General features: G+C 41.9%; 1 protein-coding gene and 1 long non-coding RNA gene across 6 annotated transcripts in view; one reads left to right on the top strand and one right to left on the bottom strand.

The window, feature by feature from the left end:
* tcf7l1a (transcription factor 7 like 1a) overlaps positions 1-18,748 on the bottom strand; it is a 63,216-nt gene extending 44,468 nt beyond the window's left edge. For 2 of the 3 annotated variants that reach the window (XM_015341211.2, XM_015341216.2), the window contains exons 1-3: positions 17,703-18,748; positions 17,502-17,574; positions 17,249-17,376 (exon numbers count right to left, since the gene is read on the bottom strand). In XM_015341211.2, the coding sequence (XP_015196697.2) occupies positions 17,249-17,376; positions 17,502-17,574; positions 17,703-17,888 (387 nt within the window). In that variant the 5' untranslated portion in view covers positions 17,889-18,748. The remainder of the gene's footprint in view (positions 1-17,248; positions 17,377-17,501; positions 17,575-17,702) is intronic. The other variant, XM_006625315.3, reaches the window with a different exon arrangement.
* A 2,018-nt stretch (positions 18,749-20,766) lies between these two features.
* LOC107076674 (uncharacterized) lies at positions 20,767-25,523 on the top strand. 3 transcript variants are annotated; one of them, XR_011184538.1, is made up of 7 exons: positions 20,767-20,917; positions 21,407-21,496; positions 21,584-21,673; positions 21,754-21,804; positions 21,969-22,036; positions 22,479-22,604; positions 24,519-25,523. It is a non-coding gene; the product is annotated as an uncharacterized lncRNA (long non-coding RNA). The 3 variants fall into 3 exon arrangements; XR_001477855.2 differs by lacking the exon at positions 21,754-21,804 and having other exon boundaries at positions 22,505-22,604; XR_001477854.2 differs by lacking the exon at positions 21,754-21,804.
* The last annotated feature ends 1,211 nt before the right edge of the window (positions 25,524-26,734 follow it).

Genomic DNA, 26,734 nt, shown 5'->3' with positions numbered 1-26,734 from the left:
CTTTTCTTGATTCCTCACACTTTAAATACTTAAAGACATCCAAAAATCTTCCCTTTTTTAGCATTTGATTCTGTTTTCTGAAGTGAATTCCAATTTACCCGGTCAGTTTCATCTACCTCTGACCATAACCCTGTATTTAATGCCCAGGTGAATACCAAAGCATTAGAAAATGTGGAATGCTTCATTAGACTGCAAATTTCCAGACCATAGAGGGTCAGTGACGGGTGTGTAGGAGAGGTCAGCAGTGGTGTCTTTGTCCTGTTTCCACCTGTACTGAATATGCAACCCATTGAAATAAGAGTACAGGTCGTAACTCACTTTAGTCTCACAGGCTTAGGTCTGTTAATCCTTTTAGTCACTGCTCACTGTACTGCCTCGGGTAACATATCACACTGTGTAACATTACTCTCCATATCATGGACACCAACTGAAGCACACCCGTTCAGACTTGCCAGCTTATTGTACAGAATTGCATGATTGAACTAATTGCCAGATCCTGGGGTGCACAAGGGAGTAAATGCACGCCCCCGATCTAGGCCTGGACAATGGACTGGGTATAAAGTGACATATAGCAACACAAATCCTCTATGATTCACAACAGAAACACATTCAACATTTATGATTCATTGCAAACTGCACTTCAGTATGAAACACATATAAAAAGCTGCACATACAAGAAATCGGAGACATAAATCATGACATTTACATTAATGGGGGGTGGGGGCAGGGGTGGAGACAGGAAAATGATCTTTAACCTTCCTCATGTTTTTGTTAGCATTTGATCCAAGTAATGAACGAGAAGAGTAAGCCAATCTCAACCCAAAGCTTAAAGCCTTGCATTTAAATTTGTTTTTTTTTCAGTAGCCAGAAGCTGTCATTTTCACACAAAAGTCTTGATTAAGCTTAATTAAGGTTACGGGAGCCCATGGGCACAGAGTAGACAGTCATTGTCTCTTGTGTTTGTGAGAGAGGCAGAAAACAAGGACTGGAAAGTAAAAAGACATGAAGCTGACAGAGGGAAACACACAAACCCAAAATCAACTGAGCTTTCTCCCCACTCGAAAACCAAAAAAAGAGACCACAATCACTACATTTTATTTCACCGCAAAAGGCTGTTACAGGGGGTTTGTACAGCAAATATCAGATTCCCAGGGCTCCATCTTAGCAGAGGCCCCAGCAAATTACACTGCGAATGTGGAGGAATGCAGAAACAGCCCTCAGGAACAGAGACAGCCTACAGCCACAGAACCAATACAAAGCCTTGTAGTGTCTCTATAACAGGACTTTTTTTTTGAAGGGGTGGTGTGGAGTACAGAAAGGGTGGTGAGAAAGTTTGAAGAAGTTGTGTTTGTGAAACCTGGGGGGGGGGGGGAATCTATGATATTGAAGATCCTACCCCAAAACTAGTCCTATCACCCCTCCTAACTACAAGAGCTCTTCCTCGCTATGCGACTCATTCGCTCCTGCAAACAATTAGAGACGGACTGTGGCTGATGTGTGTGAGTGTGTGTGTGTGTAGGGGGGGTGCACAATTACAGCAGGGATTTATGGCCTGAGAAACAATTTATAAATCACAGCGCCTGGTTTAATGCGATCCAGATTGTACTCCATGCAGCTGCAACTGAGGCTCCGTGAAACTGCATAATAAACCAGACAGAGGGAAAAAAATGTTTCTGGTTTTTGGAAGATGTTGAAATTTTAAAAGTGTGTGTGTGTGTGGGGGGGGGTTGATGGGTGGGTGTTGGCTGCTAAAGTGCAGAGGTGTTTGGGACAAAAAAACTTTCGCAGGGCCGGATAATTGTGATAAACGTAGGGATCTGGAGCAGAGGATTTATTTTTGTTTGCGGTGAGGATGACCCCTCTTTTCAAATAGCCTTTTGGCCTTCATTTCAGTTTTTTTTATTACCATTTAAAAACCCTCACTAAAACTGCTTTAAAACGTTAAATTTGCTACAAAAGGCTTATTGACAAAGGATTCAAATTCATGAAACAGTTCATAAAACAGGTCTGAACTGACACAAACCTTATAACATATAATTAAAACCCTAACCATAACCAAACAGTTTTTGCAATTAGTCTTCAAACATACTGTGTTAACGTATTAGAAACTCTAATCATAGTGTTGGTGACAAATGCTTCAGATGAAGATGGGCCTCAATATGCTTGCCAACTTCTTTTGTTTTTAAATAACTGACAAAAAAGAATTCACACATGCTTGAACACTCTGGTTACAGTGCTTCAGATACACTAACGTGCCTTAGACAATCCGTGTATCATTATATGGGACTGGAAAGCACTGCCAGATTTTTACATAGTGTCATAGAGCTTAGGATATTTGATTCCACATTGCCCCTTGTTCTTGTATTTGTTATTTCTCTTAAGCAGGGAAAGTTCTGACCAACTGTAACTGTGTCCTGGAATTCAAGGCTATTTCTAACCACCCCCTCAAGTCTAATTAAAAAAAAAAACAGCAAGCTGTTTACATCTCTTACCGGTCTGGATATAGTGCCCTGACGCCAGCTCAGCTTGGTCTGTCAAGCTGGAATCTATATATAGGCGCCAAGAGCCAAGTTTCCTATTGACAGAGCTTGTTCACACAAACAATAAGAACTGGGGGAGCTATGGACCAGCAACAGTTGTGGGATTGTTCAGGTTACAACAGACACAGCACTGCTGGAAAAATGAGTATGAAAGCAAAACAAAACTACAATACTGGAAGTTTTTGTCAGGGATAGAATTCCATTATTAGACTAGAAAAACTGTTTTTAGACAGTCACAGCAATGGAGACAGAAGCAGCACTATCCATCTCCATCTACAGGCCATTTCAACTCAGATGGTGACCTCTATTAGCAATGTCCATTTACTTAGGTTAAATCCCTTCAGTAAGTATAAACGTGCACGTTGCGACTTGAAGGCACAGCACTGTTGAAACAGACTCACCTCTACAGATTTATTTTTTGCGCGGTGCCTGATGCTGTGGGCCATGGTTGGAATGCGACAGGAAAACCAGGTTTTTGTTGGAATTAAGTGGCCGGCGCTGCCATGGTGCCATCACTCTGGTGTGAATAGGAGACTGAAGAGGTCTCACAGGCCAATGCGCCGAGGAGTGAACTCCAGCCTCCTGGAATCTGAGCTTTAGTGCCCAGTCAACTGTGAGTCATGCCAACTGGCCCTGACCTCTGACCCTTAACCCCAAAGCTCTTAATGCTCTGAGTGATATCTGAAACAGGAGATTCTGAGTGTGGAAAAGGCAATAATTTACCTGTTCTCTCTTAAGATAAGGCTTACAACTTCCTTGTAGAAATCCCACTGAAGAATAGCATTATTTGGCACTAGGTCTCTGACAATTTCTTTAAATGCAACAGAACCACCCTGACAACTGTGAGCACTGCTGTAAACACCAATAGCAAACAAGCTGGCAATGCTCAGTGTATATAATAAAGTGGGGAGTATTTATAATTCAAGTATACATGTTTTTAGATTATTGAAAAATATCAAAACTGAGCAAGGGCACACAAAGCTGTCAAGATACTTCAGCTCCGTGCAAAGCCTGCAGAAATATCAGCCCCATATCTAGGCCACAGTTCACACAGCTCCTCATTCCAAAGTGTATTTGAGTCTCGTTGTGCTTCTTTTTTTGCTTCAAGAATTGTGAGCTGGCTTCAACCTCGGCACCACTTTTCTGATTACTTCACCCCAAATTTCCCCAAGAACAGTGCACAACTCACTGGAGGTCCGCACTTGTACAGTTCAAGAGTTTTAAGGATTCACTTACCCTAAATACTTGGTTAAGAGAAGAAAAAATGCGATAGAAGTGGCTGTTAAGACTTTAAAAAAAAAAAAATTTAAACTAAACTAGTTTCAATTCGTTTTCCTCACATATCCACGTACCTTTTCTTGAAACATTATGTCAATTAGGGCTTTATTTTTTCTGATTAAAGAGGAACACTACAAACAGACAAGGGGAAAACAAAGCAAGCAGAAGACATCTCACTCTCACGTTCCATTTAAGGAAACGTAAGGGAATCGGAAGTTAATTTTACTGGAGGCATGTTTTCCGAAAAGCCCTGGCGATTGCAAGTACAGTGTGCTGGAAAACACCTGAAAAAGGAGAAAACAGGAATGCAAGTGCGCCGTGTCCTGTCAGCCTGGTGAATGCCTGCTGTCTGCAGAATGCAGAAGTACTGGAGTATTTAAATGGGAGACGGAGAGAGGGAGTGGGAGCGCAGGGATGGGCGAAGGTATTCTATGCCTCAGCTGTGTGACTCTAAGCTCCTGCTCTGCGCTCTTTGTCGTGCCTTTCAGCCCAGTCTGAGGCGCTGAAAGGCCCTATTCATCCCGGATGCTCCTCCTGCCAAGGCGTCCATACAGCCCCGACGAGCTCAGCTGAGGGCTGCTATAGACTCCTTACGTTTCACACGAGAATCGGCACAGCCCCCTGCCCTGCCCCCCGCCGCCCTGCTTCAGGGATTTCTACCAGCCAGCCCTCCACAGTTTCGCCAGAAAAAAAAAAGGCTTAAACAAAAGACTTCCACTTCTCCATGCAGAAACTCGATCGGATCGATAAGTTCCCTCACTTCTAGGGAACTAGGTGAGGGGCGCGGGGGGGAGAGTATGAAGAGAAGAAGGATTGGGGCGTACGCTTAGTAAGCACCCCACACGCTGCATATGAACACCCACCAACAGACCTTCTGCCCCATTCAAATGACATCAGTGGGCAGATCTTTAGAACGCAGCGTTTGCCATTTATCGAGCAATTCGGGGGGTTACTTTCGGTGACAACCCAAGTTGCCAAAGGCTTTGCACACAATCGGGACCGAGAGAGCAGATTTAAAACAAACGTCCCGTTAAAGAAATCAAGAATCATCAGGGAGGACAGTTTCAACAGGGGCCTAGTAGAAAGACTCTCTTATTTGTCCCGTACCCACCCCCCCCCCCCCGCCATTCGCAAATAAATAAAAGGAGGTAATGATTCTAGACATTACAAGTGCTTGAACAAAACTGTTCAATTTGGGCCAAGAGGACTGTGTGTGACAATTAATGAAAGTAGAACTGGCTTGGAGACTGCAAATGTAAAAACAAAAGCCTGCTGTCCCCCCCCCACACCTTAAGTGACTCCCTGGTAAAATACAAAAGGGTTGTGGAGTTTAAAAGCAGGACCGTGCTGGAAGAGCCGAAATGCTTTCATTCTGAGATCCACAACTGCCTCCTGCACTTCACACGTTTTGTACAGCATGCAAAACGCACAATTAAGCAAAACAGCGGAGTTGTCAGTGAGAATTCAGTACCGCTCCTACATTGGAAACCCTTTAAGGAAATCCACGACATTCCTCATGGCTTACTAAATTCATAACCGCGGCTTAGGAAACTGGCGATCAATCAGTGAGGGCTGGGTAAAGGTTACACTGACTACATTTAAGTAGGCAAAATGAAGAATCCTGTCTTGCTCTTCTAACTCTGTAGGCCACGGCAATCTTTACTTTTTAAAACGTCAAACTGAAATATTTGACGCGTCTATACCGGAGTTTATCATGTGTCCCGGCCGTGGTAGTCGAGGAGGTTTCTTATGACTTGGTTAGAAATATCGCTTCATCTGGGCGAAGTGTTAAATTGATCCAATTAAGACTTAACTAGACTGGTTTATCCCTCCATCACAGCCTTAAAGCTGCTGAAGATTTAAAGAGACCTCAGGGTCTGGGATTGGAAACTAATAACCTAATCCTTAAAGTAAATATTATGGACTGGGCAAATACAACATGGTTCAATGCCTCAAAGACATACCCAGCACAGGATGGCACCACATTGTAATTCCACTATTACTAATATTAATAGGAAATAAAGGCCCACCATCAAATACCAATGTCTGCCTAACACCAACTCATGTCACACGCGCCCAATGTAGGGAAGACATTAATGAAACTCCACTACTAATCCAACGACCACAAGGACAAATGACCAGATGTTTTCCATCTCCGACTGAATGACACTATCAGACTCTCCCACAGTGAGTCAGTGTTTTCCCTTCTGCTTAAAGTCCAACTGGTTATATTTCTGCCAGTGTGCATGCATGAAGGCAGTCCTGAGACTCACGACTAAGCACAGGGTGTATACCTATAACAAATTTCACTCCGGATTTTTAAGAGCTGAAAGCAAATGTAAAATAAGGTCTCAAAAAGAAAACTGAAATGAATTAGTGTGCGGTTAGGAACTCACTGGTGCGAGATCAGAAGAGACGGGGGTTACCCAGGACCAGAAAAAAGGCAATCAGATCAATTGATGGACACAAAAAGCACTGGTGATTCAAGGCCCAGGTCGAACAAAAACCCGTAGACAGGGGTTCCAGATTCGAGAACCACTAGTGGAAAGTTTAAATGGAAAGAAATGTACCCACGAGAAAAAGGCACGGACTCCCTTACACAACTGCTTGTCATCGACTCGCACAGGGCACTGCTGTCCTGTACGTCCACACAGCTACAACCCCACAATCCCACTGAACTGCGCACGAGAGCTTCCTTTGACCTTCATCAACTCTACTTCACCCATGTCTTCCGCACTGTGCGAACTCCAATATTATGTAAACTGCTACCCCCCACACTTTACAGCAAAACATACTTGAGCTGCTCATCACAATACATATTTACATAAACCTAAAAGGATAGAAGCCTCCTTGCATTAAGGTCTCCAACACTGATTAGAAGGATTGGGGCTCTGGCTAGCTCAGTTCAGCTCTTTTAACACATCCCCATGACACTTCACAGCATTCTTGAGCAACACACCACTGGCTTCCCAGGAGCGCAAGGTTGCAGATCTAGGTTGGGGAGTGTAAAGTGACCTTGTGCATTCACCTGGAGATAGGGGCAGGCAAAACAGACTGAGAAAACCTGGCTTTACTGCTGAGCATGTACCTCAGTTAAACAGGTCAAAGAAAGCCAGGCAGAAAGAGGGAAGTAAAAGGTAAGGATGGGGGACTTTTCTAGGGTTTAGGAGTATAAAATCAGTTTCTCCTGATGACACAATGAGTTCAGCACACAAGCAAAAGTTATCTTCAGTATTCAGGGTTTGTTTGGTTTGATGCCAAAAGTCAAACTTTTAAGGGAACTTTATAAGCTGAGTATAACACACAAACCCTGATCTCTCCTTCTCAGCTTAGATGCCTAATCCTGCTGTGCCCCAGTGCAAAGTTTCCCTGTTATGGACCTGGGCACCCACACATCTGCTGAGCTCTTGACTTAACTGAAACTTAAACGAACTAGCAAGTTATTTTCTGCTCATCAATTTGTTTAAAAGTAAAAAAAACTATTCTCTGAGCCTGTTAGGGTAATTAAGGGGTCAACTATGTGACAAAGCTTGGGCTAACCAGGAGGTGTACAAGCCTCCAGTACCAGGAGTGGGAACCCCGGACACTGTCAGTGGAATTAAAGATGACTGAGTAGTTCTCATCACAAACAAAGACCTATTTAAGTCAGTGTGGGCAACTGTTTGCTCCAGATCTGAAAAAAAAAAACCAAAATTAAAAATAAATTACAAGAACATTAGAGTAAGTGATAATTGAAATAACAGTATACTGGCCAATGAACTCGGTAAGACCATAACTGCAGAAAAGAAACATAACACTGGAGCGCTAAAGCACTCGGAACAAATGCATGCTCATATACTGCCCCAACATCACCCCCAAATGCAGGTGCTGCTAATTCTGTTGTTCTTACTAGTAAACAGAAACTAAGTCCAGTTCCTGTCTCCATTCATCAGGAGAGCCGTTTCTCAGTCGTTTCCATGGTGATGTGGGACAAGGATAATCCAGACAAAACGTCCATCAAATAAAGGCCTGGATGTCTCAACAAAACATTTGGTGCGGGGGGTGGGGTTTGGGGATCTCCGTATGGACTGCAGTCCGGCCGTAAACTCAGTCAACAGAATCCAGCCCAAGTTTAAGTACAACACAGCCCATAGGACAGACTGTTGCTGGGCCTTACTCAAATTCAGAACTGTGGCTTGTCCACATTTGGCCCATTTTTTACATCAGGACTTGACTGGACAGAAATTGAGTTTGTAAGTAAAGAGGAGCCGCATTATTCCTGCTCTGCAGTGAACGATTTAACATGAAGTCAGTATCGAAGCCGTTAATGACTTCCACAAAGGGTAAAAAAAAATCTCCTTCAGGAAAATACTGTGTTAAACACAAAAGTTGGAAAATTTAACCTGAATAAACTGATAAAAGCAGCACTTTTCTGATTCCTTATTGTACATAGTTTAAGACCAAAGTATGCTATTTGCTCAAGCTGCATGTCAACAGATTCCAAAAAACATATCGAATGCCACCTATGTGATTTTTAAAGTTTCAAAGTTCTTGTTTCAAAGCAAAAGTTGCACATTTCCCAAATAACATTTAAAGGTGCAAAACTAGCAATATATAATGGAGGTTTTGGGCGGAAGAGAAATGAATGGAGCCGGAGAGCTTTGTGCTTGACTCAAGACTGTGTAAGAAAAATAGCTGGAGCAAATTCACTGTAGTGAAGTAAAAGCCATAAAAGTCATCCTGGGAATTTTATCTGGGAGTCACGCATGATTCCTGAGATAAGCTCTTCCCAACACCCACGTCAAAGTTTGCGATCTTCCCATGAAACAGTCAAAACTGGAAAATGCGTGGAAAAGCGCAAGCCTGAAATAAAAATTCCAAACAACAAAAAAAATTTAACAACAACAACAACAACAACACTGAGACCCTACCCTGCCCACTGTCACACTAAAAATCCATCTCTGGCCCAAAGCAAGAGATAAATATATTAGCTTCAGAACATCAAAGGCGTTCATTGATGCCACAGTGCGCAGAGAGCGAAGAGGGTTTATCTTTTTCTCAAAGGATATCGAAATGTTCATGACAGGCGGCTGTACTGTTGAAGCCAGCGAGTGGTATAAACGGAATACCTAATGCCAGGCACAGGGGCCAGGACAGCACACTGAAGCAGAATATCCCCACACCAGCAGAGACCAAAGAAGGGAGAGACATGAAGCTGGTACACAGGCACTCCACCTCAAAAGACTTCACAGAAATCCATCTGAATATGGGGGGGAACACTGCAGGGAGGGTGGGGCCACACCATCAATGCTCACATACCAACCTTTGCATTTCAGCTATGTAGGCCAAGGCAGGAGTATCGTCTCAATACTTCCTTGAGCACAGAATGAAAAAGGAGGAAAGCAAAGGATTCTGGCACTTGGACAACAGCCTTTACCTTCAGCATACACTGCTATGCACAGGCCCTTCGAAATCTGCAACCACCCGCGACAAACAGTACAGCTCTCTTAAACATAAAAGCCAAACGCAAGCTTCTGGACTTGTTGGTTTTTCCTGAGAAAATAAAAAATCCGTCTTGCGATATATTAAACCCAAGAAATGCCAGGCATGTTTGCGAGAGGCCGTTTTATGAAAACACTGGCTCGCCAGCTTTTAGGTTTCCGGCAGCACCTCAGCAAGCAGGACACGTTACTGAAGTGTAAGTCGGAGACAATATGCCTTCTGTAGCAGAGCGCAGTTTTTCACGAACGCCACCACCAACCACCCACCCACCCTCCCTCCCCCCCCACCGGTCTCCATCTCGCTCTCTCTCCCAACTGCACAGAGTGAGTGCGGAGAAGGTTTTAACTGTCGACAGGACCACTGTTTGTTTATGTAAGGAGAGGCCTTTTTATACCCAGGGACAATTCCACTGTTTACTTTACATTGTCTCCAAGGTCTTAAAATACCAAAACCAGCAGAAAAAAAAAAAAGATGTAGAATAATTGGACGTGTTCAAACAACTTCATTGCGTGATTTCTCCATGCTTCCAACTTTTCCCACTCCCCCCCGACTGCACCACCAACTACCCTGCCACTAGGACCAGGCGGTGTAATTAGTGTTTTGGGTGAGGCCTGGTTGTTTGGGTGCATGTGAAAAGCACTGTTTATAGAGCTTACCGGGGGCTAAAGCACAATAATACGGGGAGTTTCTGCTTTGGTAAAAGGCTTTTTAAATATTAGATTGCTACAGAAAGCCTGATGTAAGCATTTCAGAAACCTTTCTATTACTGCTCCTTGAAACCCCTTATTAAAAGGTCTGAACGCAGATCCATATTTAAGTGATGCTTAGGCCAGTGTTGTTACCCATCCATATTAAACCAGTTCTCTTAACCATAGAGGAGCTCAAACAACACAACCATACACTGTCCCTGAGCTACTTTGCCCAGGACTGCTGGTCACACTGAGCTACAAAACCAACCGAAGCCCAGTGATTTAACCACTGGATTACTGAATACCTCTGGCAATACTGAACACACTGATGTGTCGCACTCTAACCACCAAGTTACTCAGCCCCTCAGGTCTTAAAAAAAAAAAACAGCCCAGCCTCATCCCTCAACACAGACTGAGGCACGCTAATCTATGGCATCCAAATTGCAAATGATTTCAGCCATCTCTGACAAGTCAGATTTCTTGCCAGTTCTCTTACAGTCGGAGAAAAAGGAAAGCTTAACTGTTTGTCCCACGGACAAAGAACTAACTGAAAGTGCTCACAAAAGCACAGACAGAAATAAAGCTGCTCCTAAACTCTCTGAGGATTACTGAGGAATTTCAACACTGAGGAGCAGGACTTAAAATATGGGAGTTTTTTTTTTCCACTCAGACTCATAATTCTTAAATGCATTACAGCTAAGTGATGGTCTAAAGCTAGAAAATGTGTGTGTGTGTGTGGGGGGGGGTTTGCACATATACACGGGGCTCTCATACTTAAGGCTCTGCACTTTTCAGGCCAGTTGTTCTTCTGCAAGGGTATCGGGCGATGCGATGATGCACAGCCATAAATCAAGATTAGTCTCAATCCTCTGTATATATGCAACCACTTCCAGAACATGGGAGAGATCAGATGAGATAGAGGGGCACTTTAGCACAACCTACTGATTTGGTTACTTAGGGTCTTTCTAATCTCTAGACCTTGTCAAAGTGCTTCTTGAGGGATCACAAGTCTGCTTCTGCAGCATTTTTAATCTTGAAGCTGTTTGTTCCAAAATGCCACGACTTCGTGCCACACGAGTGCCTACGTTCGGGGTTTTCAATTGCGGAAATCAAAACCCACAGAGTCTTCTGTTTTTTGTGAAGGTCTCTACACCTCCCTTTCTGAATTACTCTGTTTGCACATTAGTCAACCCATTCTACAGCTGTGAAGTCCTTTGTTTAATAGTATCATGCTCAAAACGTGTTTATCAAGTTCATTACCTCTACTGGCTTAATTAGTATAAAAAAATATTCCTTTTAATACTATTTAAGTGTGTTTTTGTCATGAGACAAATGAAGAAAATATACAGAGGAATAGAAAATTAACATTCTTTAAGGTAGGCTAGCAACTAGACACTTGTGGAACAGATGACGTCTATTTTAGACATCAAGTGTTTCGTCACAATTAGTTTCGAGTGCCAATTCTGTGTGTTTTATGCAAGGTACACTCTTCAAGAGGGACGCCAACACAAGAAAACAAAATCCACATCTTGACGTCTGTCTGGGTGCATTAACGTGCCTCAAATACATTTAATCCCACAGCATTAATTGAATTGAATTGCATGAATGGAAAAATTGTAGGTCAAAACATTTGTGAAACTACCATTAGGGTTTGTAACAGGGACTTATGCACTCACAATCCCAGTCATGAGTAATCTTCAACGAGTTAAGCCCTGTTTGAGAGCAGATCCAGCTCATTTTGAGGTATATTTCGTTCTTGTTATTTCAATTTTTTTAAGCCCAGTTTGATGAAAAGCAAAAAGAGGGTGGTACCTACAGCTCTGTCCCAAAGAGCCGGTAAAGGGCACCTTAGGGAGTGAAAAGAATCTTTTTCTCCAACCACGAACCATAAACCAAGGTTAGAGTTACATGCAAAACACAGAAACAGCCTAGAAAGGAAACTGGCGCCTATATACACACACAATGCTGCCTCACAGAAGGCTTTTATAAAAGCTCAAAATCCGCCAATCCGGTGCAGACATTCTTATAAGGCTCGCAAAGCGACAATGTAAAGCTTTTCTGTTACACAGACTGGCCCCTTCCATCCTTCCCTCTTGATTTTTAAATCATATCAATCAAAAGAGGTTTAAAGGAATGATAGAAAATGAACAGACGTATTTGCAGATCTTTACAGCCTTCAATCTTTCGAAAGCGGAACAAAAGACTACTACTATCGGCCGAGGTATTTACTCTTTCCTTTCAGCGTCCTGGAGAGACGGCACGACTCCACATCCGAAACCTTGAGTATGAATGAGAAATATCTCAGCACAAACATGTAAGGCCTGCACATTGCTACACTTAAGATAAAGGCGTCTATGACCAAGTACAGTTCATACAGTACTCTCTGCTGGGTTCACGGCTCCACTCAGAACAGAAGGATCAGGCAGACTTGCCAGCAGGCCCCAATAAATACCCAATACCCCTCCAGTTGGCTTGAGCATTTCTCAAGGCCTCTCACTCAAATCATATAGCCAAGCTGTTGAGCAAGCACCACAACTCTTCCAAAGTCAGATCATCCAGAGGCCTAAAGACCTAAATGAAGATCCTAAGATGTTTTGATTTAACCCCAGAGCAAAATTCAAACCCCACCGTTTGCATTCGTAATATATAATATTGATCATTCTAATCAAAGATATTTCTTGAAGACCACGGCTTAGAACTTCAAGTGCTGCATATAATACATATGTTGACGGATAATGACAGGGACTCTTCTCATAGTTTTCACCAGTGATTCAAGTGCAGCTATCGGGGAAAGAAACTGCATCCAAGGCAGTACTAGCAAATCTTTTGTGTCACATCGTTTAAATCACTGGTCCTTCCATAAAAATCAGGGCCAACAACCGAGGAAAACCTCGGCAGCCATCTGACTGAGTACCAACATAAATCTAGAAAACATGCAGTAATTAACATTTTTATTTGATTTGCTGTGCAAAAGCTGCAGCTTTAAAGAGCAGTTTTAAAGCCAGTGGAAAACTAAATATACACAAGTATTCAAATAAGCAAATTTTAACTTTTTAATTTGCTCACGGAGATCAGAGTTTCTTCAAAAAGCTTGCTGATTTTTTCTGTTTTAGAGCAGATCTTAAGGGAGTTTTTAAGAACTTCTTAACTCCAGTGAAGCAACATTTGTTCTTCCCTCTTCTGCTACAAAGAGATCCTGGAGCTCCAGGCCTACACAGCGAACTGCTGGCCAGTACGCAATGGTGGCTTAGGCCTTGTTCTGTAAATAACCCGATCAGCCAGCCATTGTCCTCCTATGTTTTCTAACAGGGCGTGCTGATTGACGGGTCTAACTCAAGGAACATCCCCGTTTTCCTATTTTTGTGGTCTGGAAAATGCTAAATGAGCCTGTTTGAGACACTTGAGAGGGATCGAATGTTTTCATCACCCTTCCCTGGACGGCACCGCCATCTGTTTCCATTTTCCATAAAATCTAAGTAGTCAAAGATTTCTCCATTGCTGCTTTTTATTTCCCTTTCCAGAGCTAACAGCAGAGGAGCAGTGGTGGGGTGTCTATGACGTTCCATCATGACAGCGGTCATTAAACAACACAGTAGGGTCATGCTTTCGGTCGCCAGTATTTTGTTCTTCTCCTCCATAAAAGAAAGACAATAACTACTAAACATGGTATGATGCTTTCCATGTGAAGCTCTGAGATGCAACGGGAGGCTAGGAGGTTAGAGCAGAATTTATTCAAAACCGAATGCATGTAAAGACTTTCTAGACGCTGCAGATCAGAGAGCTCTGAAGTAAAGGAGGGCCGAAAAGTAGGGCTGAAAGACTGAGAACTCCTGAAAGCCTGAAACTTATAAAAGGAGCATACAGTCAATCTGCACAAAGACAACCTGTTGAGCTCAGACAATGTGACATGGGTCGGTTTAAGTAAAGGTATGCAAAACTGTTTTCCAGCAAAGCACAAAAATGCTTGCAAGACATAATAAAGATGCAAGAAGTAAACACTGCCAGTATACCGTATATCTCTGTCAAACAGATAGCCCACTGACAAATCATCTTCTCTCTGCCCCCACTGTCTAAGGAAACATTCAATGGCATCCAAAATCTGTACTTCCAATTTAACCTTTCAGCTGAAAGTAAAATCACATCAATAACTATGATATGCAATGGATTCATATACTTTCTTAGCTGCTTTTGTATACCGGTAGTTTTTTAAAAAGTCAAGATTGCCCAAGGAAACTCTCCTGTTTAGTTCACACCTGAAGAAGCCGAAACGTTGGGTTTTCTTTCTTCCTTTTTTCAGCTTGGAATAAACCTATTACTTGTTCCTTTGCAGCCTACGCATGCTGACGCAGCTACCCACCTGGACTACTATCTCCTGTTTAGTGTCTGGGTGCCTCTATCTTGCAATGGGGAGAACATAAAGGACAAAAGCGCTAAAGACAGCTCAGAATGTTAGCCAAGGAATTCTGCACACAAATGTTCGAAAAGGGTTACTGGCTACTGACACAATGTTCCTGCGCTAGCACACACAGGTATGCACCTTCTGAATGGGAGCAGCCATTAGGTTAATGAGCGCCAATGGGGACCTCCAATGAAGTCATCAAGAGCCTGCTCAGAATAACAATAGTCAACTAACGCTTTTCTGAGTGAATAGAGGGAGGGATAGTTGATATGGAAAACTGGGAGAGACCAGTTAAAGGGGGGGGGGGCTATCCAGCACTGGACTCTTTATCACTTGTCTGGTTTTGATCAAATTATTTGTTTTTAGCAGAGGGAAGAGGCCATGATAGGGATGAGGAAGGGCAAAAACCAAATAGGAACATGTTAGCTGGAATTAAAAAGTGACCACCTGTTCCAAACAATAAAAGATTGTTAAATTTAAACAGGCAAATTGCATTAAGGAATTTTACTAAAATATGCAACAATTCGATTTTTGTTACCTCAGACCAAGCCTAAAAGTTTTTAGTGCTGTCAAGTTAAAAAAAAACTAAAATACTGTGACTGGCTCGATTCTGCAAGAATCATGCCTTGTAGGCTGTAGTACAGTGACTGCAGTGCAAGCTCAGCCATGCTGTGCTGGTATGATTTACTAATGCGTATTTGTCTGAATAAAAATCTAAATCTCATTTCTCTGCCTGCCTCATAGTTTACAAGAACGTCCGCACTCCCTTTTTAACCCAATTCAATTAATCCTGAGGTCTGACGTTAAGTCTAAAAGGGGTGATGACCTCTCCCACTCGCATACCCAGAAACCTGTAACTCAGCCCAGGACTGGCCCACATCACTACGCGTTGCCTGCAAGTTAAATATTGAAGGGATCATTGCAGTGGTTTTGAAAGCCCAAGCAGTCAAACCACAACAAATGCACCAGAAATGTTCTTGTTAAGGTTTAAATGCTCCCCAAAATAATTTGTATTAAAGCATACATCATTCTTCATTCAAAAAATCTGGGACATTTTGCAACAACCTACTTTATGGCTATGGAAAATGGTTAAAGATGGATAGAAAATGACGGTGTTTGAGGGGAGTTTTTGCTTTGACTAATTTACACTGGAACATTTGCTCTACATTGTTCTCTACCGTCATTCATTATGTAGGCCTATTTAATCACAACGCAATTAAGAAGACTCTTGACCCTTGAGAAATAATATAGTTCCTTATCTATATCTCAAAAGCACTTTATATATATATGTAAACTAGCCTACTAACGTCGTTCAATTAAGGAAAAGCTTTTAAAGTTCAACCGCGTATGAGGTTTCTTCATTTTTGAAGCAGCAGACAATCCCTCCAATATGCACATGACTAGTTTTGAAACAAAGTATTGATGGAATTGACGCTTGCAGCAAGACCTATCCAAAAGTAATTTAGTTTTCCGAGATTTAGGGTTAACTACCCTATTCCGATTCATTTCGTGCGCGTAGCGAGTAGTTGAATAGTAAGAACTCCAGACAACTGCAGTTGGGCTGCTGACACAGCCACGCTAACAGTTCGCAGTATTGTACTTCTCCCAAGTGCTGCTGTCAAGGAGACATTTGATTGAAACCACAGCACCACTCCTCGTAATAGCTTTTAACTCGCGAGTCTCCAAAACCCCCACCGAAATTAATCGCACTTTAATTAGCTAACAATAACAACCTTGTCTGGGTTTCATGGCGATATAAGCTTACTCATGACTGATAGTTTCCGAAGCTTGGAGAATAAAGTAGTCTATATACCACGTTACGGCACATATGTTATTACGCGCGACATACAACGAAATGATCCTTCTCCAACAGGAGAACCTTTGTAACCTCTGTCGCTGCGAACTTTAACATTGTTTTATTTTGTTAATGGAGCTCTCAAAACTGACACTTAAACGACATTTTGGGCAGTTCTGCGCGCGGAATTTCTACCCCTGTTGTTGCGTTTCGTGACAGAATGCAACTTACTACAAAAGGCTAGATAAATCGCCACTGTCTGGGCTTCTTTCCAGCTCAAGTGTCGGGTTAGTGGCCCCGTTGTTATCATAATACGCAATTAATACTGCGTTACAGGAGGAGACTCAAATCTCGGGAGTCCAATATTTATAGCAGGTATCGCAAAAGCCCACAATAAAATGTACGATTAAGCTTACTAATACGCCAGTTGAGATTCCCCTTCCCGACTTACACATTTTGCTGCTTAACCATGACCTTCCCCTCAGTTCCACCGGGACCGGGCAAAATACAAAACAAAGACGACACATTTTGCCTAAGTTAAAAACTCTGCATCTGTCCTCCGTCCCTCGCTACACTTCACAATCTTTTGTGCTTGCGTCCGAAAACAAGTCGCACTCTTCAACAAAACAGGACTTCCGTCCTGTTCTCAGGGAGGAGGAAAAGTTGCAAAACTTGCAACTGCAAACGTCTCGCCACAAAGTTTCTCTCCCCATCTTAACAATACCCGCAGATGAACCCTTCACCACACCGCATAAACACCAGACGAGAAACCAAGATTAAACACGAGGAAAGTTTGTATATAGGGCCGTTTTGTAACGTATAAAGCCTCTGCGTTTATTGTATTGGCTTTTGAAAGGACATCCCGAAATGAGCAAAGCACTGGTTGCTCCTTAAGAGACCACTCAAAGGGAATATGGCGCTCTGCTCTGGCAAAGAAGGGCAAAGTTTTTTTTTGTAAACGCGTGTCTGGACCGCACTGACAGGGGCTGGAGAACGACTTACTCATTATACTATAGCGTACAGTAGGTACAGAAATACAATGTAAAAGACTGATGATGGCACTCACCGTTCTCGCACTGGGAGACAGGGACCCGTTGGATAGGTAGGGGTTCGTAAGATCTGGGATCATTAGAAACGGATATCCAGGATAAGAGGGGCTCTTAAAAAAGCCTCCATCTTGCTGTCTTCTTAAGGCTTTTGGGAAAACAGCACCGAAGGCAAAGAGGGAGAGAACGAACAGCATTGTGAGACGCAGGCTTAAAAGTTTTTTTCAGAAACAACAATGCATTAAAACAGCAACAACTTGTGTGAATGGTTACCTTCGGTAAAGTAATCTCGGGGTTTCTCGTAACTTTCCGAGTCTTGCCTTGGCTGGGGACGCCTCTCCGCTTGCTAACACAGAAACACGCAGACAAGAAAAAAAAACATGTAACTAGTTTAAAGTTCCAGAGTATTTTGTTAACTTCAAACGCTGGTTACGCCGAAATAGCACGAAAAATTGTCCCTATATTCATACTTACCTCAGAGTCTGAGGAACTGCTGTTATTTTCCGACTCGTTTACGAGGGATGACTTAACATCGTCCAGATCTCTCTCGGCAGATACATTTTCGGAAATTTTCTCCTCTTGCTCTCCCTCGTCTTTGAAGGAGATCATCTCATCGTTAGCCCCCAAATCATCTCCTCCGCCGCCGTTCAGCTGTGGCATTTTTGTAAGTCACTAAAATTCTCTTAATCCCCTTGAAAATAAAAATATGTTTCAAATGATTTGTAATATCCCCGTCTTCGCGTCGTGGAAACAAGCAGAATCTTGCAGTAGCGCGCTTTCGCTTGTTTCTCATAAACTTTGCCTTTATTCTGTTCCCACGGTTTCAAATCTTCGCGTTAAAATACATTCTGGGAATCGCTCCACTTTCCATCGTTAAAAATCGGAAGATATTTTCATATAATCCACATAAACAGGTTTTAAAGTTCAAAAAGGTAAAAACAAAAAGACACCCAGATTTGCAGTGGCAAGCTCTGCTGTGTTGTTTTTCTACCGCTCTGTCCGAGCGAGGGTTGAACAGTGCGCCTTCGACCCCCTTTACCTGCTGAATTTCAGAGGTAGATACAAAACAAAAACGAACAAAACTGAAGAAAAAAGAAAAAAAAGTACCCCTTAAAAATCATCCCTTAAGATCCATACGTAAATATTAGCCTATTCTCGCTCAGCGAGAGGAAAAAAATTCAACTTTCGGGAGTCTGTTCCTCAAATGTTTTGCACTGCAGCTACATGAAGAAAACAAAACGCATTTAACTTTGCTGGAAAGTTTCGGCGACAAAGTTTCCTGGGAATTCCTGTCGGACGGGAGATTAAAAAAACATTTTTTTTTAATGCTTATAAATCCCGTCCTGGTTTAGTTGCAGTTCATTGTTGAATACAACGTGTACAATGCAGATACATCGTAACGTATTATCGCTATCGAGAATCCTGCATGGTTTGGGGGGAAAAAACAGCTCTTGCAATTCTTTCTACATCGAGTGACGAGGAATGTGCAACTATGCTAGTTTGCTCGCTGAACTGGAAGGAAGAGAGGCTTGATTAAAACGCAGAGGAGGAGTTTGCGATGAAAACCGACACTTCATTCACTAGCGCCTGACGGGGAGTATCCTTAAAGGAGCCCGGCTCGAACAGTGGGGGTTGGGGGGAGCAAGTGAAGTATTTAATCGCTAGAGTCGCGTAGTTTGACTCGAGCGCAGCCAAATCGAACGGTACTTTATCGGAGCGAGAGCGGGGAATTGGCCAGGGCCCACATGTGTTCACGGTCAACTTTTGGGAACAGCAAATCTAATCCGGGATGCTGTCATTGGCACTTGAAAAAAAGAGCTCTTGGTGGACAGAACCCTGTGAACAAATATCCCGTACTCGCAGCATCCCACAGTCCGGGAAGTATAGCCATTTAAGTGAGTTTGAATTGAGGCTCCCGAGGTCTGGCAATAGCAATGTTCACCTCCCAGGAAGGCAACTTTATCGTGATTTGCAAAAGTACGGAGGCATTTCTCCTTACGAAAGTGATCTTAAAGTCTCTATAGAAATGTCCCTAAAGAACTCACTGCGTAGAATTGGAGCGTTTCTATATAAACACGTGGGTCAGGTTTATATTATTTCTGTAAAGGTTTGTAAAGCCGGACTTGCGCATAGGTGTGCTACATACAGTATTAGCAGTTATAAGGAAAATGTAAATTACGAACCTCTGTAGATGATTCTACTTTGTTACGCAAAATATGACAAAAATGAAATAAGTCTGATATTATTAATATTACCGTTAATAGTAGTGTACAACCGTTTGCCAGAGCAGTGGAGATGAAAATGTATAGAACGAAATAGCCTATAGTTACCAATTCTAATTGCCCCAATATCAAAAGCAATTATTAAATTGATAACTAAAATCACGATATTTTAAAATGAAAGACGACTGAAACTTGTTTTCATCTTGATGACTTAACGATGAACAAAAAAAATGTACACGTGTAATTTGACAATACAATGTTTGTTAAATGCTCGCAGGAACATCGCTTTGCGTTTCACAGAAATAAAATGGCAATTCATAACATGCTCCCTTTATAACAAAGACGTCCACATTGTTTTTCTAATTTAAATATTAAAAATGCGATATATAAAAAACGAGGAATGAAGCTCTGTAACTATAACTGTGCTTCAGCACGCGAGAGGCGGGAACTTCATTTGTCCCTCTGCGGGGGTCAGTTTTCCCGTCTCTTTCACATAAGGGTGAAATATTTAGCTGACACATTACAACAGCCCCGATGTCTCCAACACAATAGTGGTCTGCTTCCAACTGTTCCAATACGGCGCAGTTGTCAAAATTAAGCTTTAAGGTTCAACTGGTTTTAAATTTGGAATAAACGCATTTCAACTTGCGCACTTGTTAAAACTTTTTAAAATCTTATCCCATATTGCAGCATATAAACACTGCAGACCAACGTGTGTTTAAAAAAAATTAAACACTAATCGTGTGTATATAAAAAAAAGCTTAAGAATTATATACTTTGTACTTTAATGTTTATTTTCCTAGCGCTTTCGTTTTTGGCAGAAGTGCGTGTGCTCTCAACTGAAATAAATATTATAAATGTGTTTAGAATGTTGTAAATTGCTTAACCGATGCTTAATTCATCAACACTTTCCAGCATAGTGTACCATAAACAGCTTCCCTGTGGGTTTTTGATAGGGAGATAATTATTTTTATATTTTAACTGATCACTTAACATCACTGGTCACTTGTGATGTCTTGATACTATTAACTAAAGATTAAAACATCTAGCCCAGATGTAGGATTTTCTGAATTGCAGGGAGCCTGCCTGTGATCTTCTTCAGTTTCATGTAGACTTTCAACATAATCTGTTTTGATCATCCACGAAAGTTAAGTTAACTTATGCGTAATGGAGACATGTGAGGTCATTTATCTTTTTTTTGTTCCATGGTCACGTTGGAACGTCGAATCTTAAAAATATAGATTCCTTCTAGATCGTGGAATGGAAACAAACATGTGACCCAGCTTTTTTTTTCTCCCTTGCACTTCATTAATACACAGCGGAGCGAAGGCAGGATGAGGGCAAGCTGATTGATCAAAGCTAAAATCTGAAAGCAAAGACATCTAGCATACTGTACAGCAGCTGCCGGCAACTCCAGTCTCTGAAGGCTGTGTGGTCTTCTGCATTTCATTCCACCTCAGGTCTCAGGTACTGGATTCAGCTCATTATTAGCTTAGCTCACCAGATATTTATTTATATAGTTATGTTGCTGAAATAATTCTGCGAAATCTGCAGAGCTGTGGCCCACAGTTTCAGACTGCTCACCACAGAGGAGGACCAAAAGTAAATATGTCATTTCAGTACATTTTATGGTTAGGGCACTTAGGTTAAAAAAGGGTCATTTTTTTAAATTTTAGGAAGAACTCGAGGGTGGGACAGCATTAAAATGGTTGTGATTTTTTATAGTTTTGAGAGGATATCTCATCCACCTAGAAAGCTGATGTTAAGTCCAATTTAAATCAAAAACTCTCACCCCACTTGCTCATAACATGCCACTTTGTGATACAAATACTGGCCAGAGGTGTCCAGGTCCTTCTAATGAGAAAACCTCTATCAGTTACTGATATTGGGATTTGTGAAATAAACAGATGGGTTGAAGTTTTCATTTAATCCAGATGTTTATTTTTATCCACACAGAAGTTTCGGCATCAGACGTGCTCCCCGAACTCCCTTGCACAGCCTATCAGATGGAAAACTGAAAAGACTGATGACTGCCTCTCCCAAAAGGTACTGCATCCCATTCAGTAACAGTTCACGCAGCTGCGCTATCACAGTCCTGCCAGGCCCTGCTCTGTCTGTATCATTTCTTTCCAGGCTCCTATTGGTGGTGGGAAGAAACAAGCCCGGCCGATTGGATAGCGTTTCTGCGCCATACCTGCATTTTCCGTGGGATTAATTAAAAAGGTACAAAGACACCATGTTTTGTTTTTCCTGCAGTAAAATGTAACTAATGTGTAATGCTTAGAAGATGCATTGCTTTCTAGCTCCTTGACTTCAAGAACAGCGGCAACGTCTACAGACCCAGTGAAATTAAGGTGCGAGTATGTCCTGTAATCAAAGACATCATTTCAGTTTAGACTTTTAAGAAGCACACGACTAAAAGAATTCAAAATCCCAGTGATTTAATCTCGTTGGAATGAGAATACAGTCTCTAAGAGACAGAGACTACAGTCGTGGAATTAAAGTCTCGTGATTGCAGGAGAACAGCGTAGAGCAGTGGGCAGCAGTCCGGATTTCAAACTGGAAGGCTGTGGGTTCAGATCCCAGGTGAGACGCTACTGTTGTACCCTTGAGCATGGTGTGTCACCCAGGTTGCCCCAGTAAGATCCTCAGCTGTATCAGTGGGAATAATGTAAACTGCTTGGGATAAAAGGGTCAGCTAGATAGATGAGTAATTTGCAGGTTATTTTTCTGTAGTTGGGGAGATCAGTCTGTAGGGCCCTCTTCTCCCTTGTGTATTTTCTACCTGGGACTCCTGGTATTTCAAATCTGATACTGGCCCTCCCCGAGGTTTGCCAGCTGCCAAAAGCTGTGTCATAATGACAGGGTATGAAATGAGTCTTAATTACACACTGCCACGTTAATTGCATGTTAGCGCATCAGAACAATAGGGGATTGGCAGAATAGGAGAGCTGTGTATCAGCATGGATAAGCAGGTTTGTTATTGGGGCTTTAGCCAGGGCTTTGTGACGAAATCCCCTCTCAATAGGTGTGATCTCTGGCCCTCCCACTTAGACAAGGCCTGCTGGCTGCAGAGTGAGACATGCACTGCCTAAAAAAAAACAGGAGGAGGTGGGAAGCACACTTAGCAGACAAGATTTGTAGAAACAAGAAGGTAAGTGTTTGAATTTCCCTTTTTTGATTTCTCTCATTTTCATCATTTGCATGTATACATTCAGATGACGCTTTTATTGGAAGCAACTTATATCTTGCACTCGTTTAGTGTGTTTAGTAGAGAAAAAGTCGGGGAAAGAAGTATGTTCAAGGATACAATGACAGGTTCCCACCTGCAATTTGAGCTCACAGCCTTCCAGATAGAAGTCTGGAACCATACCCAGTGCTTCACACTGCTGACCAGAAGCAAAATGTGCAATTGTCTCCATACTATCGCTTTATGAAATCACCTTGATTATGCTGAGCTGGGAGCACTGAAGACATATACATGCAGGTCTGCTGAGAATCCATACTGCCTGGCAAGCTGCTTTTGTTTTAACCTGTGTGTCTATGACAGAGGAAAGAGCTTCTGCTGGCACAGTCTAGTTCTGCAAATGCAATCCACAGCACACTGAACCCAGGTCCAGTTAACCATGTGCTGTCACTGAACCTGTCCCTTCAAGACTGTAGGACGCTCTGGTTCACAGCTGTCTCTTTGAAGCCTATTACAAGCAATTTATTGTAGAATTTATAGCACGGCAAGTAATGACGCCTGCACAGATCACAAAGATATGCATTCTTTGGGATATGCAATAGGTAAGGACCAAAATAAATAAAAAAAAAACAACCAGGTGCTTTTTTATCAATGATCAATTTGCCCTCATCTGCCAAAGAAGTATATCTAAATATGATGCTATTTTAACCACGTTCTGACCTCAGGTCTGTATGGGTTCATGAGTAAGGAAAAAAGGAGACAAGGTGGCACAGTGGGAATCCCAGTTTGAAGCTTAGCTTTGTCACTGAGTCAGTGTGTCAAGCCAGGTAACGTCTTTGCTGAATGCTGACATCAAGAGCGTTTAACACACAGTGTGCTCACTAGTAATTGCATTCGAGCAGTACGTTTCTTTGGCTAGAAAATATCTCTTGACTGGGAAATTCTTTATTATTGCCATAAGAAAGAACTGCTGACATGACAGGAGGCACTGTTCACACAAAGGCAGTTCATGCAGTTTGTAAAGTCTCTCTTCCCCAGCTTCACTTTTATTTTTATCCAAGACAGGTAGTAGGTGTCATAGGTTACATGAAAATTTCCTTGTTTGACTAGTGAAATAATAATAATCACATTGCAATTATTATTCCTTCCAAGACAGAAATGTTCCATGTTTAATGCGCCACGGTTTTTGCTGTGTATAATTCAATCCTGTCGCTCTGCAATTGAAATAAATATGAAGGCCAAGGCAGCAGGAGCTGTGCAGAGGGGGATGAATTATTCAGACCCTGATATATTAAATTATATGAAAGATAAATTATTGACATGTTGATTTCTTGCTTTTCCAAAATGGGGGATTTTGCTCCCAATTTCCTCTTCCTACAGCAACTAAAACATAACAGCAGATCCCGATCCCGATCTCTTGAAAAAATAACCCCTTAAGCTGGTATTCGTTAACCCTCATCCTCACTAGGGCCAATACAACCTAATTTGTACAAGGACAGGGTCCTCAACACTCACCCCCCCCTTACAGCAGAAATAGAATTTAAGGAAACTTCCACTGTTGTAGAACAGTTATAATTTCATGTATGTTGTGTCGGACATCAATAAAATCTAAATACTAGTTTCATGAAGCTTTCGATAAGTGTATTGTGACACAGAATAACACCGCAATTTAAATGAATTAAAAATACTTTTGGATCCTTCCCAGAGCCACTTAACACATCCTTATATAATGGTCTGTGTCGGTATTATTTTTTCAGCCTTGACACAAAAGGCACTTGTACTAACCTTTTTACTATAAAGTGAAATATCACATTTTAGTCAGTATTCCTTTACTTCTAGCATTAATCAGCTACATTTTGACTTGTGTGTTTTTTTTTTCAGAATTACCTTTCAAAATGACTCAGTGGCCAGAGACATTTACTTACAATAATATTCGTCTGCCATTGCTCTTAGTAGAGCTGGTAGTTCTAAGAAGACTTCCCCTCTTGTGGATGTAGATTAACGCAAGGGCAAGTGATTATAGCTGCTGAGGTCAGCAACTAACACGTTTTTAACCACTTTATTGCATCAGTAGGTGACAATGTGACTCTACAACAATGTCAATGATGTTAATAGAACACCGGTTTGTTTCCTGTAAATCACCTGATTTCACTCTCCAATGTTTGGAAAGTCTACAGGTGATCATCAATAAAAGGAGGTGATCCTTGGATGCTCAGTGTAAACGAAGTACTGTTGACAGTGATACTTGTTATAGACCTCTGCTGTGTTAATTTTGGTATTTAAAATTAAGGGCAATAGCACAGAGTAGTGGTTAAAAGGGTTGAATTTTGTGTAGGATACTGCTGTTGTGTCTTTCAGTAAAACCTGATGCAAAAGCAGATACTCTCTAAGAATGACTTTTTTAACCTTTTCTACACCTACAGTAAAGCTCTTTGAGATGCAGTTTTATGCATATTATTATTATTATTATTATTATTATTATTATTATTATTATTATTATTATTATTAACAGCTCCAATGCACAGTAGGTAAGTTGGGAAATTACTTCACCTGCTGAATCAAGAGAAAACCATAGCGATGGAGCAAGCTGTTTAGCCACAATGACCCGGTAGCACCTCATACCCTTATGAAATGTGCCTTGGGAATAATATCATTGTTTCTGATTTGTCTTGATTTTCAATTGATTTATAAGAACATAAGAAAGGGTGCAAACAACAGGAGCCTGTTCAGCCATTCTATCATGTTTGGCTGATAGTAACTAATAGATCCAATCATCTCATTCAACCTTTTCGTAAAATGAACCAGGTTATCTGCTTCAGCAAGGTGGCTCTCGACCCCTAACCTAAAAGCTTTTGTAAATAAAAAAGTATTTACTGTAAAAATCCACTCCTGTGTTTTCTACTTGAGGCATATTTGGAACTTTTATTAAATAGAATCTGTACTTTACTTCAACCCTGTGCCTTTTGCAAAGTTGCAGGAATGCCCTGATTCCGGTGTATTACGCAAAATGTAACCAACTGGACTGCAGGAGACAAAAACTCTGAATGTCCGTATGTGTGATACAGTGCCAACCCTACTGTGGGCGTGTCTGATACAGTCACATTCCCACAGTGAGTGTGTCAGATATAGGACCACTCCCAGAGTAGGCATGTCTGATATGGACCATTCCCACTTTGCGTGTGTCTGATACAGAGTCATTCCCACCTGGTATTCAAAAGGTATTCAAAAATAAGGTATTTCTCACACTCAGAAGTGACCAAAACAACAAAACAAATAAAAGTCTAACCAACCAAGCAGATCAATTAAGTCATCAATTAGTACTGGAGATTTAGAGCTTCGCTGGTAAGACAACCATCAGAGTTTCTCCAGGACCAGGATTAGGGACTACTGTTCTAAAATACTTCTCTTGTTAAATAAAGGGTGAAAAATCATGTATTGGTGAATGTGAAATAATAAAATAAGGTCTTAGGAGAGCAGAGGCTATGCATGTACTCTCAGTCTTACTGTGCATGCCACCCAGCCTGGATTTTGGGTTTCTTCTTCTGTACTCTGTGCAGCAGGGGGAAAGGTGGGGTGACAGGCTCAATGGTGTAAGGGGGTCACAGTTTTTTTCATCTGAAACCCAGTTTGTCTTTGGCTACACCTGGAGGCAAATACGGACCCAGCAGCTGATTTTAATATAAAGTCAGAAAGCAGAAACCGTGCTGATTTTGTTTTGTCTCCGCAGTTATAAAAATACACATGTTGTGCTTTGTTAAGGGAGAAGCTAGCCTTAATTCATGATGTATGGAGTTGGGGCCTGTTTCAAAGCAATCCGAATCTCTTCCCTTCCCCATCTTTAGCTCAGGGACATGGGCGTTTGGAGGGTAAAATATGTGATCCTCTTCAAAGGGCGCACTCAGTAGGAGCATCCTCAAAAGAGCACCGGCCGTCCCCCCCAATACTCCCCCCTCCCCACACACCTTCTCCTGGCTAGGTTGTGACTCATTGCCATTTGAACAGAGCCAAGGAACAGCGGCGCGCGAGGGGTTAATCACGTTCGTCTCTCTGAAGATCAAAGGGAAGCCAGAAGGATAGGGGATGTCTTTCATTAGCTA

This window comes from Lepisosteus oculatus, chromosome 2, assembly GCF_040954835.1.
Source record: "Lepisosteus oculatus isolate fLepOcu1 chromosome 2, fLepOcu1.hap2, whole genome shotgun sequence".
Lineage (NCBI taxonomy): Eukaryota > Metazoa > Chordata > Actinopteri > Semionotiformes > Lepisosteidae > Lepisosteus > Lepisosteus oculatus.
Note: the sequence above shows the minus strand (reverse complement) of the source record. Positions and strands in the feature narration are given on the sequence as shown.